General features: G+C 36.1%; 1 protein-coding gene across 1 annotated transcript; it reads right to left on the reverse strand.

The window, feature by feature from the left end:
- Positions 1 to 8498: 8498 nt before the first annotated feature.
- Positions 8499 to 16664, reverse strand: LOC145769192 (uncharacterized). Its single transcript, XM_082580781.1, has 4 exons — positions 15794 to 16664; positions 10872 to 11020; positions 10106 to 10225; positions 8499 to 9386 (listed from the first exon to the last, which is right to left on the reverse strand). The coding sequence occupies exons 1-4, from the start codon at positions 16662 to 16664 to the stop codon at positions 8499 to 8501; spliced, it is 2028 nt and encodes a 675-aa protein (XP_082436907.1).
- Between the last annotated feature and the right edge of the window lie 4094 nt (positions 16665 to 20758).

Genomic DNA, 20758 nt, shown 5'->3' on the forward strand with positions numbered 1-20758 from the left:
AAAGTGTCAAAGCTGGTGAAACAGAAGCAGATGTGGAGTAATGGTTGCGTCCATCTTGCTTAAAAGCCCACCCCATGACATTGGAGTGGAACTGTTACAGTTTGTCAATCTTGTTTTGTACAAACTAAAGCGTTACTTTTTATTTAACTATTTACGTATGAGCTTGTCATTAATCCAGCTGGCATGTCAGATTTTTAATTTTTATACTTTGATTCAACGTCTGCAAACGTCAAACCAATGTAAAAAAGACTAATTTGATAACTGGGAAGGCAATAGTCTCACAATGAGTCCTTCCACCTGTTCCAAATCACAAAAATGTTTCTCAGTCACAAACCTGTTGGTAAACTTTACCACCCGAATCCATATATGGTAACAATATATTGTCAATAAAGACAGTTACAATTGAAAAAAGAAGTCCCCACTGGTAAACACTTTGTATTTTAAAGTTACACTTTTTAAAATTAAATAATTATGTAGTAGGGAGGGTAGTCATCATCACCATCAAGTACCTTTCTCTCGTCGAGGGTAGGAAGCAATGAAACTCCAAGTAGACTACTTTTGTTTTTTTACTAGAACTACAACATAAAAATGCCTGAGAGTCATCATAAAACAAGACTTAAAATACAGTTGTCAATCTCCCCACATACAAACTTTTACATCAGAACACAATCATATACTAGTAGCCTACCTATCAAGAAAACAGTCAGTTTTATTATTGATTTAACCGGTGTAAACATTTAATCAATGTAAAAAGGACTGATTTACTGGCCTGGGTATTAGATAATTCTCTTATTGCTTACACACAAAAATTAGTTTGCAACTGTGAGCATTCAAGAAAATCATTTTCATGCACATAAATTTCTTCCGTCGACTGCCCAACACTGTGACAATAAAATAAATTCACTCTGAGAAGGGATGAAGATTTGTTGTTTTCATTGTTGAAAACATTTATTCATTTGGAAAACTGTTTACAGATTCATTTTCATTAAAACTATGAATCATGATTTTCAAGATTTCTTTTATCTTATTATTACGCTTGCTTTTGCACCTACGACTACAGTGAGTGAAGGAAACATTACTATTTATCTTTTCTTTTTTAAAAGGACAACATCTTTCCAACATTGCCATTCGGGGATTTGTTTTCACAAACGCCTTTCCAGACAGCATATCTACCGTTTTTACATTGATTCAACGTACGCATAGGCGTAGGAGCCAAGAGTGCAAGAGTGTACCCTCACCTCCAAACTTTTCAATTTGTTAAACATTTGGGTAAAATTGTTTAAAGTTTGGGCAAAACTTTCAGCATGTTTCAAAAACTTCATTAAGATTGAACTTATTTTTGATTTTTTGCTCAAATAGTCAAAATCATACCTGACTATTGGGAGTAGTGTAGAATTTTTAATCAGGTGGTCTATGCTTTGTCGCAAAAAAATAGTTGGGCGCATTTCATTACATTTGGGCAAGAATTTTTTCGCATCCTTAAAAACTAACATTCCTCTACGCCTATGATTCAACGTCTACAGACATTTGGAAACAATGGGTAAATCTCAATCGTTGGAGTGGCCCGTTTCAATAACAACATGTTTCAATGGGGCCTCGCCGACTCACCATCTTGTGCATATTGTTCAGATTTTCAGACTGCATACCACATTATCTACCAATGTCCTGTATAAGGACCCCAGGATCGAGTTGTGGGCCCTACAACGCCCGATGAACACACAATCTATTGGTTGCGCGCCTGGATATAATAACGCGACCTGCGGCTGCCTCAGAGGTAGGAAAAACCAACCTTAACATAGCATCGTTGAGACGCCATTTTTCAGAAATCCCAGAACGCAGACAGTTCTAAAGTAGCCTATATTAATTACATTAATTTGCCATGTGATATTTTCAAGACGTAAAAATACCACGGTGTTTTACACTTAATTCCCAATTCAGCGCATTATTGAATGAAGCCCATGCAAAAATAACCACTTACCTGCTTAGCAATTTGACACGTTGAAACTCGAGCTGTTTTGAAACGATGTGTTATTTTTTCAAAGTCTCAGTTTATATGCGTTAAACACAGCAGGCATCATATTTTAGGTACCCATTTTACGTAAAAACTTCACACTTATCGTATCATCACTGAAACCAAAAGCATACGTTATTTTGAAAGCAATGTTAATTCCTTCAAGCAATGAAATAGTGTGGTTTTTTGTGACTTCTTTGAACTGTGCTTATCTCAGCGAGCAAAACCCATGCGTTTTACGTTGATTTAGTGTTGGAAATGATTTAAAAACAATGGATTATAGATTTGTATTCATTTTGTAGAGTGATCCATAAATTTGTTGATCATTTGGTAAAACACGACATTCGTTAACACTTTGGCGTATAGATGGTAAAATCAACATTCGAAATGGCTTTTTGCAAGAAAGTTCTGTTATTGTGCCTAAAATGACAAAACAATCTTCCAGAAAGTTCTCCATTTTTTTTCTGTACTCACACTCTTGTTTTTTGTTTCAAAACAAAATTGCGCAAACCCCCAAAGCCCAAAACCAATTTTAAAAGCATCTGCACACAAGTATTTAAACTACTCTATCATACAAAGAGGTGGGCAGAACATTTACATTTGTTGGTGTAGTGGAACAAAAGCTAGAAAAGTGTAAGTTGCTTCACATTCCGGGCAATGTCTTCATCACTTTCAAAGATTTTTTTTGGCGAAAACATGCACTTTTGCAGAGTAAGAAAGTGACATGTACCGTGCTTGACACCAAGCATCGAAGATTCTCACTGTGATTATTTTTTTGATTTCGTGTTTAGAGAACAGAGTTTAGTTTGAATAAATATAGCAAAATTATAAGAGAACTGGGGGTAAAGTCCCGTTGCTGAAAAACTTCCTTGATTTTACCGACGAAACCCTCAAAGTTAAAGCAATGGCGTTGGTTGAGGTAGGTGGTCTCTCTTATCTTCCAACTGAATTTATCACTGCTACCACATTACGTTGGTGCAGATCTACTTCTGGACTTAGTTATTATTCAAATAGAACAATATTGCGGACCACTCGGTAGGTCAAAGTGAAAATTTTCCAGAGTTATAGCGGTATATCTTTTTTAATTTCGTAAAGTTTGCAATCAAAATTTTTTCAAAATTCTTGAAAATGTGAAATCGTGATTTTGTTCCAATTAAAACTGTTTTTTTTTACACACTTGCAACGCCTGAAAACGTTGAATCAGTAATTTGATTAATAAAAACTGATTTGTGGGTGGGAAAATAAATCCCAACATACCTGAAGTGAATTACCAAACTTTTGGTGAAACCTTGTGGGCAAAGGTCTAATTTTTTCTTAGATTTTCTAACGTCGATCAAACCTCAAATGAACAACAAATCCTGAAGAGTAAGTTAAGAATGTGCAGCAACTTTAGATTGAATGATGTTTGCCAATTTTCCTAAGCAAGTGAAATACCATTGTTCGAAATACAACAATCCAGACAGCAAAATCCGTCATTTTATACGTCGATTCAACGTCTTCGTTGTGTCAATGTAAAAAGGATTGATGTTTTTGTCTGGGATGCTTCATTTCTCTCGAAACTATCCAGATTTTGACTTGAAGAAACTTATCCAGAAAAAATTGTTTGCAGACGTTGAATTTTTGTAACAAAAGGAACTGATTTTGTTGGCTTGAAAGCATGAAGATGATTGAAAATTTCCTGTAAGTGAATTGTGTTTGGTTGAACCAAGGACACTGTGAAGTATGATGAAGGCTACGGCAAACACTTGAAGGGAAATAGACCTCAAACCTACTTTTATAACGTGGGTTCTCATCTATAGGTGTTAAAAATTTCAATTATCAAAGGGCTAGTTTTGTTGTTGTAGATGTAACAAATATCTTGTTTACGTTACTTTAATGTTGGAAGTGGTTTAAATTATTGTAAAAAGTTGTGATTTTCTCTGTAAGGGGGAAATAAATCAGTGGCGGATCCAAAAGAGGGAAAAATTGAGACGACCACCCCCAAAACACAGAAAATTAACTTTATTTACGATGTATTTGCAAGGTCGGATCAATGTAGACACATACACATCATTGTGTTTTGTTAAAACCATCCCCCTCCAAGGAGACTTGCTTGATCTGACCTTGCAGTGAATATGTTTACGTCACTGTTGTCATTCTCCAAGAGATTAATCGATTGTGTTTTAACTTAAAAGTGGACTTTCAATGTTTAAAAATTGATCGTTTTGGCTTCACTCCAATGGTAATCTTTACAACGTGTGGCTAACTTTGGCGTTTGTTCTTTCACACTGACTAATTATGACCGTGAATCACTTTTGCTCCAGTTTTCTATTTTGGTTGTGTATCAAAGACCCTGCACCCCGGGTGGTCTAGGCATGACAGACACATCGCTGAGAAAATCACAAGAAACACTCGTGAGTTTGTAACATTGCTGTTAGAAACTTGTTTCCGCGCAGTCAGTATGTTTCAGGGACACAATTTCGTTTCGACCAAAAAAAATTGTTCGAAACCGTTGTGGTTGTTAATTTATTGCTCTTAAACAATTCCATGCAACATATATCAGAATCAAAAGCAAAATATTTTGAAACAAAGTGAAATCTTGTTTTAACGAAAAATTTTGGTCATGGTTTGGATTAGCCTAAGTTTATAAGAAATTCGTTAAAAAAGCCGCTACAGAAAATATTTGAATACCAAATTGAACATTTAGCCAAGTTTGACTTTAACGAGTAAGTGCATTCCAGGTATAAAGACAATGCATTTTGTTAAATTGGTTCAATAGCTTGTCGACCTTTTAGTAATCGAGTCTGTTTTTCAATCTACTTTACATATTTCAGCAGCAACAAATAAAATTTTAAAAACGTGTGTGTGTTCACGTTACCGTTTTAGATATGGCAATGTTTGGCTAATCCAATATTCATGCCAAATTTCTGAAAAGGTTTGCACCTTCAGTTTAACTCTACCTGCTAAACAACGAAACATCAGAAACTGCAAATTGCAATTCCAGCTCTCAACTTTCATTGGGTGAAAATCAACCTAACAATGATTTACAAGCATAGAATTTTTTTGTTGGTGCTGCGCAGAACAAACAACACAAAGCAAATGTAGCAGCTTCAAGTGCTTGTTGCCAGAGCCGCATGCGTTTGTGCACCCACTTCAGTCTGGGAGCTTGAGCTAACGTAGACCAAAAAGCTTTAATGAACGGCAGACCACTTAATTATGGAGTTCGGATGGGTGATCAAGAGTTTTGTCAACAGAGAGCTAGAATCCAACTTCAAAAGTTTCTCGCTCTAGTTCCGTGTATGCGCCTCTTTCTTTATTCACTTCCGACGGCGGTTGCTATGATCTACATAATCCCAGCATTAACTTAAACTTGTCCGCATGACATTTACAAAATTGTAATTGTCATTTTCTATTTTACTACTGAAATCAAAGTGTAGAGTTTAGGAAGTTTTCATTACTTTGAAGAAAATCATATAAATATCTTCTTACTTGCCCCACTGAACCAAAGTTTATCTTGCAATTGCAAGTACAGTCAGGTTCGATCATTCTTGCTTTGCCAAGAAAAACTTACACCAATTAAGGATACAATTTTCCAAAAAAATGTATTTTCAATAACCTTTATTGGCTGCACAGCCGGGCAGTGTAAGCTCTGGTTCTCCGCTTGACAGGGCGCTGGTTCGACACCTCACAAGAGCATGCGGCTTTGAAAAGATACTTAATAGCAAACCTAAAGATTAATTATGTATGTTCACTTAATGTAATGGTTTTATGTTTTTTTAATTTAAATCGTTAATCATCGGCGTAATTATGGGTACGACAGGAAAAACTTTTAGGAAATTTGCTAATCTGCCAATTGTAGTGAAATGTGCTGCACTGGGTTTATAATAAGGCCAAGTGAAGAATAGCACTGGGTGAAATAAACAATAGCTGACAAAGGGAACAAGCCTCTCAGCAAGCAGAACTTAAATGCTGGTTTCCTGAACATAGGGATCAAAATGTGGTCCACTCTATGGTTAAATCCAGATCTAAACCTTCAAGCATGTTAAAATTCTCGAGAATTGTTTAAAGACGCAATAATTTTATTTCAAGAACAACAACCGGTGCGGATACAAATTATGTACAAGGCAAGAACAAAGTCCACAATAAAAAGTAGCCTACATTTCGAAGTACGATATCTCGTGACAAAATTCCCTATAAACAACAGTTTACAAACACAAAAACACAACGACGGAACAAATTGTAAAATAGTTTTGAAAATGCAGATAATGCAGAGAATAACTTCAAAATGCTAACAAGCTTCATCAAGACTTATTTAAACAGAACATTTATAAAAAAAAATGGCTTTTTTTACTTGCACGGCAAATAAATTGGCATTGTTGATAAACTTAGATTGACAGTGCGATAGCTTACTATGCAAACTAATGCTGATTATTATCCTTAGCAACGTCTTTCTGACATTAGTTGAACGAAAACTATTATCAAAAAGAAATCGAAAAATAATGAACACAATGTTCAATATCTGATCCATGCTTGCTGCAGGCAGATGCGGCCTGATTTGTCACATTTTGCAGATTTTGTTTACAGCCACTGCTAGTGCTTGACTGACATTTTTTGAGATGTTTTTACTTTTTGCGGTTTCCTAATGACATAAAACTTTTTTGTTGCCTTGGGGAAGCAGTAGAAAATGAGAAAAAGTAAGTTGAAAAACGCAAAATCAGACTGTTATTGAAAAATTAACAGTCTGACTAAAATCTTCGGAATCAAATGTTCTTTGTTTTTTAACATCTGAGGATGTTAAAACCTATTGTGTCATCTGAGGAATAGAATAAAGAAAGCGTAAAAATCTAATTTTTAGAAAAATTTATTTAAACGTTCGCCCAAAGTTAGAAAAACCTGGAAATTTCTGCAAAATGTGACAAATCAGGCCGTATCTTGAGGTGGCCATGCTGCAGGATACTAACATTGTGTTTGGGGGGAGGCTGTGTCATCTTGCCTTAGATTGTATCTTTGTCTTCAGTCTCTACATGTATGCAATGGAGAAAAATCTCCTGAGTAACTTTCAATTTGATTTAAATCAGATTGTGAACAATTGTGAAACTTTTTTTACTTTTAAGCAAGTTTTGTTGCTGTCGCAATATTGGTGGCATGCAAATGTTGCTATCAAGTTAGACATAGGCATATTATAAAAAACACTTTGACAAAATATGGACGAAATAAACAGACAAAACAAATCACAGGCAACAAAATAATAATAAAAACATTCTGACAGTATTCTTTTCACTCATTTTGCTTTTTAGATTATTTTGGTTCAAGTAAAATGGCTGAAAGCGTCATCGCATAGATGGACAATCCGCTAGCGAAATCCGTCCTTTTTACATTGATTCAACGTTTGCAGATGATAATCATTATAAAAACTATGGGTTTTATTAGCGAAAAGCTGCAGAGCATGACCAATTGCTTAAACACAACCAATCTGGAAGACAGAGCATGCAGGTCTGCAGGATATGCACATAAATAGAGTGCACCGCTGTACGGCCGTGCGCTGCTGAGATAAACAATAAAATTCGCTTTTGCGATGTCACCACTTAAGCCAGTGACGTCATTTGTCGCTTCATTTTCTTGTCTATTAGTCCAGTGACGTAGGCATTGCGCATAATGACCAAAGCATACACAGGATATCGATTTTTTTGGTCAAAAGCGTGGTTTCCAGCAATAAGATGAAGAATTAAAACTTCTTCTCTCGTTGAAGATCTGGCCTTACACCAACATGTAAATTAATAAAATGAGATTGCAGAAATCCATGTACAATAAACGCAGAATAAATAATAATAACTTAACAAGAGTCAATTTACCTTGCGTGGACCACGTTTACAAATATTTATTGTACAGCGAGCTCTACCCGCGGCATATCACCGAAAACTGTGATCAGCCCAAACTTTCGATCATGTTTTCAACACAAAATTTCATGGCCAAACGCTAAAATTAAGGATGGTCAATAAGCATAGAAGAACTGACACTTTTATACTGAAGGGCAGTTTTAGCTTTTTTTCAGAAAGCAAAATCCGTCATTTTTACATTGATTCAACGTCTGCAGGCGTTGATTGACGGATTTTGCTGTCTGGGTTCTGGGAAACATGTGCAACGAAAACAACAAACAAAAGCAGCAGATTGTTTCAATTTTTGAAGACCTTTGTGCTCAGCAGTATTTGAAACTTGATAAATTGATTCAATGTCATGCAAAAAAAAATTTAGCATCAAACGAAATGAAGATATCTAAAAATATTCAACTGTTGTCTCATTAAATTCGCATAGTGCAGATAATAACTTTTATAAAGTATTATAGCTCACATATTTGCACGTTAGATGAATGCACATTTGCGTGCAATCAGATAACAAGCCTCTATTAATGAGCATGATTGTTTCATAGTCAGCAATTTAACTTGCAAAATTAAGAAAATCTTTTAAATTATGTTTCAACCGACACTCAATTATTCTCTTGCGAAATAAATTAAATCACGGTCGGTTCGGGCTTTGCGAACGATGAACGATGACTGGAGAACCTACCACTGGTGTAGGGATGGTATTGAGAAAAATGGCGGCTTTGATTTGGACGGATTGTGCTCCCACCATTGTTGCCGCTGTAAAGGGCATTTATGCCGTTGTAAGTAATGGATTCGTTGCCATCTTGAGAAAGTTGGCTGGCGATATAGTTTTGATTTTCGAGAAACGATTCTCTTTCTAACAAGACGTTTTCTCTGGAGCTAGAAATATTCGCGTTTTGTCCATTGACAGCGATTTTATTGTCTGGTGTGTAGCTTGAAGCATAAGCGGTAGCAATCAAACTGCTTTGCGCCACAGGACCAGGGCTTCGCGCTTTACAAAGCAAACCTGGACAGGTAGAAGACTCGTTTGTGTACCGAGATATGGGGCTGTATCCTTCTGAGTCGGGTGAAGAACGAACGCCGTCGGTTAATCGTCGGTCATCGTCGCCACGAAGTCCTCCCATCGCTTTAGCATTACCGATCCCAGAGTCCGGAGAGGAACTGACGTACACGCCACGCTCTGTTGTAACTGCGGGGGAGACAGTGCACTCCCCTAATTGATCACCTGCCAATTTCGTACTTTCACTTTTGATCGACGTCCGACGTAAATCAAGCTTGGATGCTGAGAGCAAGGAGCTTGGCAGCGCACTGCTCCCGATTGCACCGACACTAGCAGTATATCCGCCAAAGGCAGTGGAACTACTCACAGACGTAGTGCAAGCTAAAGTTTTTTTGTTTTGAGAAGTAGCTTCGTCTGGCTTTGTGGAGCGACTTTTTTGACCTTTTCCTTGCCCTTTCGGCTTTCGCTTTCTTGTTTGAATACTGTCCTTTTTCATCGTTCTAGGACGAGGTACCTGTGTGCGAAGAACAATTTATTTATCAAAAAAATCCCAACCAAGTACCTTGAACTAGATAATTTTCATTTGCGTAATTTTTCAACACGCACTTTGGCAAAGTTTCCTTTCCTTGTTTGTTTACCACAAACTCTCGTCTAGTACACAGCAGAGGCACAACTAAACGTTTAATTGGTGTAATCTATTGCCCTAAACATAGTGAGCTAATGATGTATAAATAATTTTCAACAACATATGTTTTCAGTTTCTGTAATGCTGTCACAAACCCATCAGCTTAAACTAAACAAGAGAACGCTTTTTCACGCTTACACATACAGATATAGATTTTATCCAAGCTCAAAAACGTGAGAAAAATAACAATTAATAAAACTGCGTTAAACCATGGTTTACAAGCTCTAGCGGGGACAGGGCATCTAAATGATTCATGTTATAGTTTAGTGTTGCCCGGATGCTCCAAAATTAATTGTGATGATGAAGAAAAAGTTCTTTTATTTTGCATCATCAGCACATGTGAAAAAAAAACAAAAAACAATACAAGATTACAATGTGAGTTAGTTTGTTGGCTGATAATAGTGGATTGATTTTGTTCTGAAGGCTACGGTGGGTCGGACGTTCGACAAGGAATCTTGAATTAACCTCTCAAGTTTTACATGGCAACAAAACGTTGAAAAGCAAATTGCGTGGACATGAGAAAGAGCTTTATCAAGCTTTATACTTACGTTGTGCAGTTTTTGGTAAAGTCCACATGCGTTACATACTGGGTTCCCATCTGGGCTTCGTCTCCACAATGTTGTCACCGTGGTGCTGCAATTCGAGCATACCTGCCGATCATACGAGGCCTATTAGAAAACAACTTTACATTTGGTCATTTGCAATCAGACTCTTTTAAGTTCTGTTAAGATTCTAAAGTATGGAAAGTATACATTTACCGAAAGCAACCATCACAAAACAAAGTGTTAAAATTATATGATTTGATAATTTATATTATTTTATTTTTTACGTAGCCTACATAGTAATACGCAAGATAATAATATTTATTTTGCACTGCCAAGTTGATGTCCACTTTAGCAGCAAGAATTTCTAAATACAAAACCAAAATGTTTTTGGATTACTTTTATTATAAGTTTGGCTCAAGCATTGTTATTCATTTCGATTAACAAAACTTAAACGTTTTGAATTAAAAACCTAAGAAACCATTCGTTTTTGCATGTTCTTTATCTAAATTTTCTAAACAGTAATTAGAATATTATAGGCCAGGCCTATGACGTAGGCTACTGTGTCGCTTATCTTCACTTTACTCGCGCAATGAAGCAATTCATTGTAACATAGCATTGAAGATGCAAATAATATAGTTTTCAAAACGTTTGCTAAACATGAGTTTAGGATCTACATTTTGAGCTCTTTATTTTTCGATTAGATGAAGCCAACTACTTATCAAAAACTGCATTAGCTCATCAATTTCTATGAAAAAATGCAAACACTTACCAATTTTCCTTTACTCTTGGAAACCGGTCTAATCTGCGATCCACTCCGCCATAAAGCACAAGTGTTGCAATAGAAAAGCCCGTTGTTATCCCTCCGCCAAGCCGATGTGGACAGCGTTCCGCAGTTGGAGCACTCGCGGCCGTCGCTTGCTACATAATGACGTACGTTGAGTATTGATATTCTATTCACTACTTCTATTGTATCAAATAAAGTCACCATTCACTAAAAACCTTTCCAGGCTGCTTCATCCTTATTGAGATCATTAGAAGGTTCTTATTCAAATAGAATGTGTACTTCTACTGTATGTTAGTGAATATACAACTCACTGTTTCATCATGTATGTTAATTTGATTTCTCAAATAATTACAAAATACAATTGTAAGAGATTTGTTGCACTGCGTAAGAAAAAAATACAATTTTAATGTTAATGTGGTCTTGTTTAAAATACTTTTTACTAAATTTGACTTTCAGAAATGTTGAAATACTGCAAAAGTTTTGTTCACAGCAATAATTATTTTTTATTTCCCCTGCAGAGATGTTACTGTGTAAGTGACCCTGGTAAGCTTTGAAACGACATTTAACTTTGTCAAAGTATTCTTCAAACAAGATGGATGTGGGTGTAACTCATATGACATAAGGTTGTTAGACTTATTCTGATATATACAAAAAACCACGATGAATAAACCCAATTTAATAAAAACAACCCAAAACCTTCCTTTCGTTGAGACTATGGTTGGTCGGTATCTAACCCTGATAAGCTACAAATTAAAATCGTGTATTTTCTCTTAGGAAAATTGTCGCTAAATTCTGCAAAAACAACCTTACTTCCGCCCTGGCTCAGTAGAACAACCTATTTCGCTCCAAAATGAACGTATTCTAACGCTTATTCGACGTACAAATATTTAAAATAAGATCTAATTATTTGCAAAGCTCCGTGGGAAAGTGTTTTTGCGGTGGCACATTAATTTGGGACCTAGTTTCTGGGAACACTTTTCCACCGTCTGAACATACTCCTCCTAGTCTGTGTGAAAAACAGCGTAATTTTGACAAAACCTTAACGAGTCCAAACGCGATGTACGCAAGCGTAATAAGAAGAAAAGTAAAGTTAAATTTCATGTTTACGTTTTTATGCGCAACAAATTAATTGAGACTTTGAACTTGGCAAAGCTAATAGCAAATTAGTGTTTGAAATTTGTCTAGAACAGGGCTGCTTAATACTATTTCATTTTCTAACTCGTTAGCAACTATTACTGGCAACGCTGGGGTTTATCCTTCTATCTAACTGTCAATTTTTTGCTATCAAAAAAGACTGACAGAGTAGCCACTTCAGTCATCTTGTTACAACACGATCTATCAGTTATGCAATAAAAACGTATAAACTCTGAAGCTGCGTATTGTACAAAAATTTGCGTTGATGATGCCACGAGCAGATGACTGGCAACAAAGCATATAAGTAGAACAACGTTACTCAAATAACGACAATGCCAACAACATAACAAATCAAAAAGTCTCGCAAAAAAAATTAATCAACTGCATGCTTCAAGAAAAGAAAAAGAAAAGTGCTTTGCCATTTTAGGCAAATTCTATCATTTTTACATCAATGTAAAAATGACGGATTTTGCTATCTGGGTACCATAAATCGTATGATGCAGCTAGCATTTTATTTTTACGTCTCAAACAGACAGACGGAAAAAATACGATGAAAGCAAGCAACCAAGAAACTCTACTTTCATAATTGAGGTCAATCGCTGCCCGGTGGTTCATCTGGAAAAGTATTTCTTAGTTTGCTTAGCATTTCATGTTGTGTCGTACTAGTATCGTCTTGCTAATGCTACGAGCAGCAAACATAAGCCATAAGTAATACTCTGTACTGGTTTGTTTGACAAGCATATGAAAGCATGTTCGACAAAAATTTAAAAAGGTTATTTTGCAGAGGTACTGGCAGCGGCGCTTTCATGTCAACAAGTCCCGGCGTGAACCACGCCTTGATATCATGGATTTTGATTGGTCCTCTTTTTGCAGGTGGTAAATGACAGGGAAAATATGGGGCACCCTCAACGCAAGCTAAGTTTAATAACTTGGCATACATGTTGTTTCAACAATATAATACTTGCTTTGAAAACGTGACCTGCTGGCTGTCTTTCTGTATCTATACACATATCTCTTGCTATACTTATTCATGTATTGTACAATATATCACGTATTTCATCCATTTATATTGCTTGCATGAAGTAGAATCAATTAAGTATTAGCTAAAGTTTCGAGGTACAAGCTAAATCAAGCGATATAGTATTTTTAAACCCAAAAATGTAATACGTCAGCAATGATTTATAAATCAAACAATCTATGAATTGTGTGGGGAGATGTGTCAATCGAACTGGATCAAGTTGATTTTATCAGTGCAGAAATTCCGCTTGTTCAAAATTGACGAATCATTTAAAACTGAATCGTTGAATCACAAACGGTGACAGGATCCATTCTCGCGTGGTGAGGAATTACTTGAGATTGTAAGATTCAAACAAAGAACCAATCAAAAGTTGCTCATCAAAAAGATTTCGCTTTCCTTTAAAACTCCCAACACATTGGCAGCTGCACTTGCTGCTTACAAGCGATCCATTTCATCTGCATTTGCAAACCCGCGCGGGCCACTTATCACCTCACATCAACCACGTTTTCAGCTATCTCATTATTGATAGGAATTTGATTGCAACAACATTACAAAACGTTACTTAAACGTATAGCCTACATTGAAAAAAAAAGGCCAAGGTCGGGAACAGGCACGTACAAAGCGGCTGTATGACTGGAAAACAACTTTGTTGAAAGCGGCCCGACCACAACGAAAAGGGGGAGGGGTATGATTGAACGTACATGGCTTTAATCGTTTGTCCGAGATGTAAGAACGTGTCAAAATTCTTTCTTCACGTTGATTTACGAACATAGAACAGGAACTTGAATTTGGAAGAATAACAACCGCGTCTGCAACTTCGGCAAAAAGTCCAGATGTTCACAAAATGTCATGGATTTATTCGGCAATCAAGAAAATCCCACAAGCACTGCTTATTTAGTGAATCAAATTTTGGATTTGATTACAGAAAAGAGAAACGGGATATAAGAAAATGTTTGAAAAAACACCAACTAACGAAAAATAATCCATCTAATACGCTACTTTTTCTTAGTTTTAACGTCGAATTTATGATTACAAAAATATTTATTTTATTTTCGCTTAGCTAGCATAAACAAATAAGAATATTTTTAACAACTTTTACAGCTTTTTCCCGTGATTTATTGAGAATATCCGAGTTTTATTGCGCTTTTAAAGCATAAGTCTTTGAAACAATGGAGAAATATTGCCATATACTCCTGAACATGTCGAAGTCAATTGAGTTGATGTAATTTGCAGACCACGTAAAATTCAAGATTGTTTCTGCATGAAACAACATTTTCTGTTGTAAGATCCCCAAGAAATGTCAATGTTTCGAACTTCTACAAAGTTTTAAAGCAACCATAACTTTTCTTTGCGTTATTATTATTAGTTGATTACATTAAGTTGTCAATATTCCAGTAAATAATAAATAAAAAGACATGCAGTCCCAGACAACAAAATCGGTCATTTTTACATTGATCCAACGTCTTTGAATCAATCTTTGCAGATGTTTCTCTGCAGATCAACCTCTGTAAATGTTTCATTTCAAATAAACATTTACATTTTTTCAAATTTGTGCTACTAAAGCACGAATTACTTTTAAAGACGACCGGCTTTTTTGCATGTTTAAAATATTCTGAGATAAAGTTTATTTAATCATCATTAAGGCAGTTCTTTGAGCCTTGCTTACGTAAAACATGATCATGGGGCAACAAATCTTATAATCTAAAATCTTGGTTCTTCAGATTAATTATTTTTCACACTTTATCTTTCCTGTTTAGATTGGACAAGATAATGCAAAACCTCATTTTTTGTTAAACAAAAAGCACCTTCAAATTAGTAGGCTATTGTTCATTATTAAATAACTTCCCGTATGTGATAACAGACAAAACAAACACTGAGAATATTTACACGTAGCCTAAGTAGGCTATGTTTTGATTGGATGTTTTAGAAAAGTTAGGCCAGTTTCGCACGAACAGTCTCGTGGTCGTGACATTGTCGTCATGTGGAGGCTTACAAGCACTGAGGAACCCTTCAGGCAAACAAGGTCATGGAACTACCGTATTTGATTTGACTACAGATGAGCTGCTGGACCAAGGTTGACCTAATCTTAGGTTCATTCAAAGCTGTGTCATGGTAAGTGAAAAAAAGTTCCAATAAACAGGATTGGAGTGAGGATGTTTATTCTAAAACAACTCTAGAAACCAACAACTTGTTTGACTTTGCTGGCCCAACAGAAAACAATAAAAATTTTGATTGATAGGTGATAACGAGTTGGACTTCATTTTTTCAGCATAAAAGTTTTATTGAAGCAGCTCAAACGTTATCTTTGCTGGCCGATGTTGTTTGCGAGCTTATCTTGGATTTTAATGATCTCAGCGCGTGGATGTGGTTTTATACTTCATATGGCACAAATCCGCACCACTACATCGCACTTTTGATCGGTGTAGGCGTCCAACAAAATCTTTGCTAAACTGAAATGTTTATGGAAGAGATTGAAAAACGCCGATAGTGAGGTAAATATGCCTCTGCTAACGTCTTCTTGGTTGCTGCCTTTTTGATATCTTTTGACGTTTTGAACAGACTCTTTAGCCTCTAATTTGAACAGCATTTTACAGCCTTTGGGAATCTTTGCCACATTTAAAAGGTTGAAATTTAATTCAATAATCAGGCTCATGTGTGTTGTTGAGATAAGCTGTTTGAAATTTCACCCTTTATTGCATTTTGTTGATAACTCTTTAGTTAGTAGCAATAGGTTGTACGCTACAGTGTTGCTTACCGTATTGTGACGCAGTCATCCCCGCCACGTAAGATGGATAGTTCATTGATGCTCCAGCGTAGTTCATCGCTGCTGCAGCTGCGGCCGCCATACTAACTCCGCTTCCATCGTATCCGATAGCGGAACCAACTCCGTTCCAAAGATCCGACGATCCGACGTACTCGTGGTGTCCGTTTCCGGACAAATTTGTCGATCCGGTCATTGCATGCTGTCCCAGACCAGTGACGGCTGCGTTGTAGTCGCACGAGTGCTGAGCATTGTAAGACGTGGACCCGGCAAAGAGGTTGTAGTTGTGCGGTTGGCCACCAGAGTAAAAAGAACCTACATTGTTGGCAATCTGGTAACCGGTATTGTTCTTTAACGACCCAAACGTTTGGGATGGTGCGTGGTACATTCCATTTTCATTGATAGGTGGGTACAGACCAGGCTTTGTTGAATAGTCTGTTCTTGAGGTAAAATCAAGATTATTTCCGACGGAGGGAAGCATTGGAATTGTTCCATGTGATCTTGAGTTCCCGGAAGGCATGAAGGATAAAGGTGGATAAGCATCAATGTTCTTTGGTGCAAAGTCTAGAAATGAGCTTAAAATTGGTGAGCTGTTTCCTTGTGCAGGAATTATCTTTTCCAAACTTTGTCCTCTAATATTCTCTTCATTTGAGTCGTAGGAACAAGTGCGCTGGTTGTCACATGATAAAGGACTTGCAGACGACTCGTTGGTCAAGTCCAGACCAATATCATTTCTGACAAGACCACACAAGTTGCTGGGAACTTGAGTAGACACATCACTTCCTGAATCAGGAGACACAGTGCTTCTGCGTCCATAGAGAACATGTCCTTCGCTTCCTCCTACTGTCAAGACTTTATCTGACATTGGGGATGCAAAGGACTCTGGAGAGGAATGAGGAACAGATTGCTCATGAAATCCGTTTAAACTTTCATCCTGAGATGCAGAAATATCTTGATTTTTGTAGTAAAAGTGGGATGCCACATCTCGGCTCTCTGAGTATCTAAAAATAATTGGAAACAGCTTTAAGATAAAATCATCACTCTTTATTTTGATTTTTGAAAAGCATCATTTCAAATAAACATTTACATTTTCCAAATTTGTGCTACTAAAACACGAATCACTTTTCAAGATCCTTGCAACGTAGTCTAAATATCAGCCTTGTTCTAAATCTAGAAAAGAAAGTCTTTTGCAAGTGAATAAAAAGTTTTAAAAAGACAATCGTAATTTCAGGATTATGTTAAACATGCGAACGTTGTGAATTTAACGTCTCAAAAAGAACACGCAGACTAACAACTTGTTGAAAAACTCTTTCTGTTGTACAGTAATTATTTTTGCTGAAACGTTTACTTTTATCATTTCTCGGGGGTGACGTGCATATCAAGCAGTTCACGAAAAAAACATATTTTGCTATATAGAAGAAATACCACTCAAGAATATCAATGTATAGAGAGGTTTGGTTTCGCATACCTGAATCGGTTGGATAATATGGATAATAAGAATGCGATAAATATATTAATCTGAGATTATTCACACGTGAAAGATCTCCAATTTAAATAAGTTCTTAAACTTCCATTTTGACCGAGATGTGGACTTTTAACTATATGGAGCGTATATCGTAGATGTGGACTTTTAACCGTAAATATATGGAGCGTATATCTAACGGTGGCTAGAGAATACACCACGGCGGTCAGTTGAATACGTTAATTTGTTTGAAGCTTTGATCAACGGACAACTCCATAGGAGCAGCTTTTTGTACATTAATTACTCAGCATTGGTGACACTCGGCTTTTGCAAACACCAGCGGCGACCGAACACAGTCGCTAATTCGTCAAGACGAAAGTGACAGAAATGAAAATACAAGAAAATTTGTGCAGTTTCTACATCACACGACGCAAATTAAAAGTAAACATTTTTGTTTTCTTTAATCTTGGAATTTTGCATTTAAAAATAAATCAACGCTTTGTTTACGTATTGCAAGTTTGTCTTCCCCAGAGTTTGGGCCGCTGTTAACTCATGTTTGATAATCCACTTTCAAAAGGTAAAGTACAGGTCACAAGAAAAAGATGTCGACACTTACACTAATCCAGAACAAATTTATGAGCAGATCTAGCTTTAAATCTCCATATTGCCCCATCGTGGCAAGAGTGGTGTAGCACTGTAGCATGACAGTTTTTGGCTGTTCACTTTTTCCAACAAACTTGCATTTAAAAAAGCCCTGGGTGCAATTCAACCGAGTCGTCTCCACTGCTTGCTTTTTTACTTTGTTTATTTTAAATATAAGTAGACTGAATGCAGTTTACTGGAAAAGTAAACATCTAAAAAAATTGTCATGCACCACCACTTCATGGCATTAATTGCCCATGTGAATGTTCCGAGTGTGCGTCTACATTTGAAACAAAGTTCCATATCCATTGAAAATTACAAACAATCACAGGAAAACTAAAAATAACTTATTTGCAATCAAACACTTAAAGTTTGTTTACGTTGCGTAAAGAAACCTCTCGTAGTAATGAAGGTGATAAGAAACTGACAGGTTATCTACTCCGTCAACTTTGTTAACAAAGTTAACCTCTAATACATCAATGCTATTTCGAAGTATAAAACAATTAGCTGCACTGTTCGATATACAAATTTGAATTCAAAACGAAAAAGTACAGAATAATGATTATTTGGTTCATTTACGTAAAGATGTCTTATGCATGATGTTTTTTTACTTAATGTTATATCTTCAGACAATTTTTCTCAGATTACAAAATCAAATACGATAGGTTTTACAGACATTAAAGAAATGTATTTTCTAAAAAGTCTCTTGTTTTCACAAATCATTTCAGAAAAATCTTGAGTTTTGTAAAGATGAAACTGTTGCAGAAAAGCTTATATAAAAAGCTTAAAATCATTTTGGATTTAAAAATATAAAATCTCGTTAAGCGAATAAGACTAATCAAGCAACTGCCAAAAAAACTGGATAATTGTCGAAAAAATTGACTTAAACCACTGCCCATTTCATAATAAACTGCATCCATTCATTTCTTAGGGTCACTTACTTCGGAGATTTTTCTTGGCCTTCTAGATCTTCATTGGCATACTTGGAAATTGAAGACTTTGATGTTGCTTCAGAAATATTTAGTTGCATGTAGAGAGGGGACGATGAATGGGTAGCAAGGGTAGAACCTGTTGAAGAACGGTCCGGCATATACATATCTTGAAACAGCTAAGGATCCAAACCTATTTTTATAGTTTAAGAATAAATTAAGACTGAAAAACAAGATAATTAAATAAATTTTATTCTGAAAAGGAATATTATTAATAGCAATTATTGAAAAGCAACTTTTTGCATAAGTTCAAAAATAATATTTTCATTACTCGGAAAAAATTAAATGCTTCACTGACAAAATATCCTTTTTTTCCGCCAACTGTTGAACCGATCATCCTTCTCTCGTATAAAAAATGGCGGCAAGTGTCATGACTAAACCAAAGGCCCAGCTTCTTGTCCGACAAGCCAGCTTATCATCTCCGCATTGTGTGCGAACCACTTTTAACAGATTAGCTGCCGTTGAAAAAGAAAAACAGAAACGGTCAGCTTTTTCAAATACACTCCGAGAGGAAAAACTAGAGAAGGTGAAATTGACGGCAATCACGCACAAACGTAAAATTCGATCGAGTGCTGGCGAAGCAATTTTAAAGTCTCGACTCATTTTAATCAAAATGAATAAAACCTAACAACATTTTATTGACTCTATTTCGGACTCTGTGATGGCAACAATATGGTGAATTAAAAAAACGCATAAAATACAAAGTTCTCATGTTTATTTCAACACATCATGATGTGGGTTTGTCTCAATTATTGGGAAACTAATATTTATTTGAAAACGCAGCGGGGATTTGACACAAATGATTTTCACCTCATCAAATTCGATTTAAAAATCTTACAAAACAAGATGAATGCCCAACTTGGCAATAAAATATTGTTTTCCTAATGCTTTGATGAGTTATAGACGACGCTAATTGGTTAATTGATTGGTTTGTTTGGCTGAAAATCGGCAAATTTGTTGCTGTTCAGCAGAATGCTGCGAATTACGAAATTGAATTGACGGAAAATAGAAATCCGTCACTTAGTTTATTCCATCACCAAATTGCAAGAAAGAGATTTAGTAGTTCTTTTATTTCGGCATTTTGAAACATTTTTCTGCTTACAGCTAAGAGCAAAATCGTCATTAATCGTAAAGTGCAGTGGGCTACTTGTCAGAAGAAAAAAAAACGGAACTTGTTTTGTTTAAAATTAATGTTTACAGATTTCTGGTTTTGAAAACAGATGCTGTTTTTTTCTCGATCCTACGTTTGTTTATATTGTATAGGTGAAAAATGCACCTTTTGAATCGTGTTTTTTGATTTTTTAAGTTTGACTTTGTCAAAATAACTTTTCACTGTTCAAGCCCTCACTGCTGCACTCACCACAAATGAAGAGAAAAGTACAAACTTAATAAAACCTAATGAAAACGGGTTCAGTTCTTATGTAAAACGAGTTCAAAATGAACATAAAAGGTAAGAAGGCGGAAAAAATACATTTAAACAAAAACATCACTCTTTTGCTATGAGATCTGCCACGTTAAAATTCCTGTGTGAAAAGGTAGAATTTTGTTGGTGCAACGTCACGATTGCGATGTTTGCAACGTTTTAGTGTAAAAACAGCGTCAAAACGTCACTTGCGTCTTCAGCTTGTTCCTGTGAGCGGCAACATTTCAGATGTTCATCATTCAACAATAAAGCAACGAAATCTGACTCCTGAGTGTTCTCAGGAAGAAAAAATCATTTACGTCTTGCATGACGGCAGCTCAAAAGCGTTATAAGGACGTTAGGAAATATAAAAATGCATTGACTGGACGCTGCTGTTACAAAGCGACCTTTCACCAGGGCCGGTAAACCTCAACACGTAATTGAGAACGTTCTTACGCAATTGC

This window comes from Aplidium turbinatum, chromosome 4, assembly GCF_918807975.1.
Source record: "Aplidium turbinatum chromosome 4, kaAplTurb1.1, whole genome shotgun sequence".
Lineage (NCBI taxonomy): Eukaryota > Metazoa > Chordata > Ascidiacea > Aplousobranchia > Polyclinidae > Aplidium > Aplidium turbinatum.

What these genes read in the sequence shown, in the direction of transcription:
- LOC145769192 (XM_082580781.1), bottom strand. Translation starts at nt 16,664, where the DNA reads ATGTCAGATAAAGTCTTGACAGTAGGAGGAAGCGAAGGACATGTTCTC. An exon ending in GATGACTGCGTCACAATACG is followed by an intron (nt 11,021 to 15,793) that starts GTAAGCAACACT and finishes GTCATTATGTAG; the next exon opens with CAAGCGACGGCCGCGAGTGC. An exon ending in TTTACCAAAAACTGCACAAC is followed by an intron (nt 9,387 to 10,105) that starts GTAAGTATAAAG and finishes CTTCGCACACAG; the next exon opens with GTACCTCGTCCTAGAACGAT.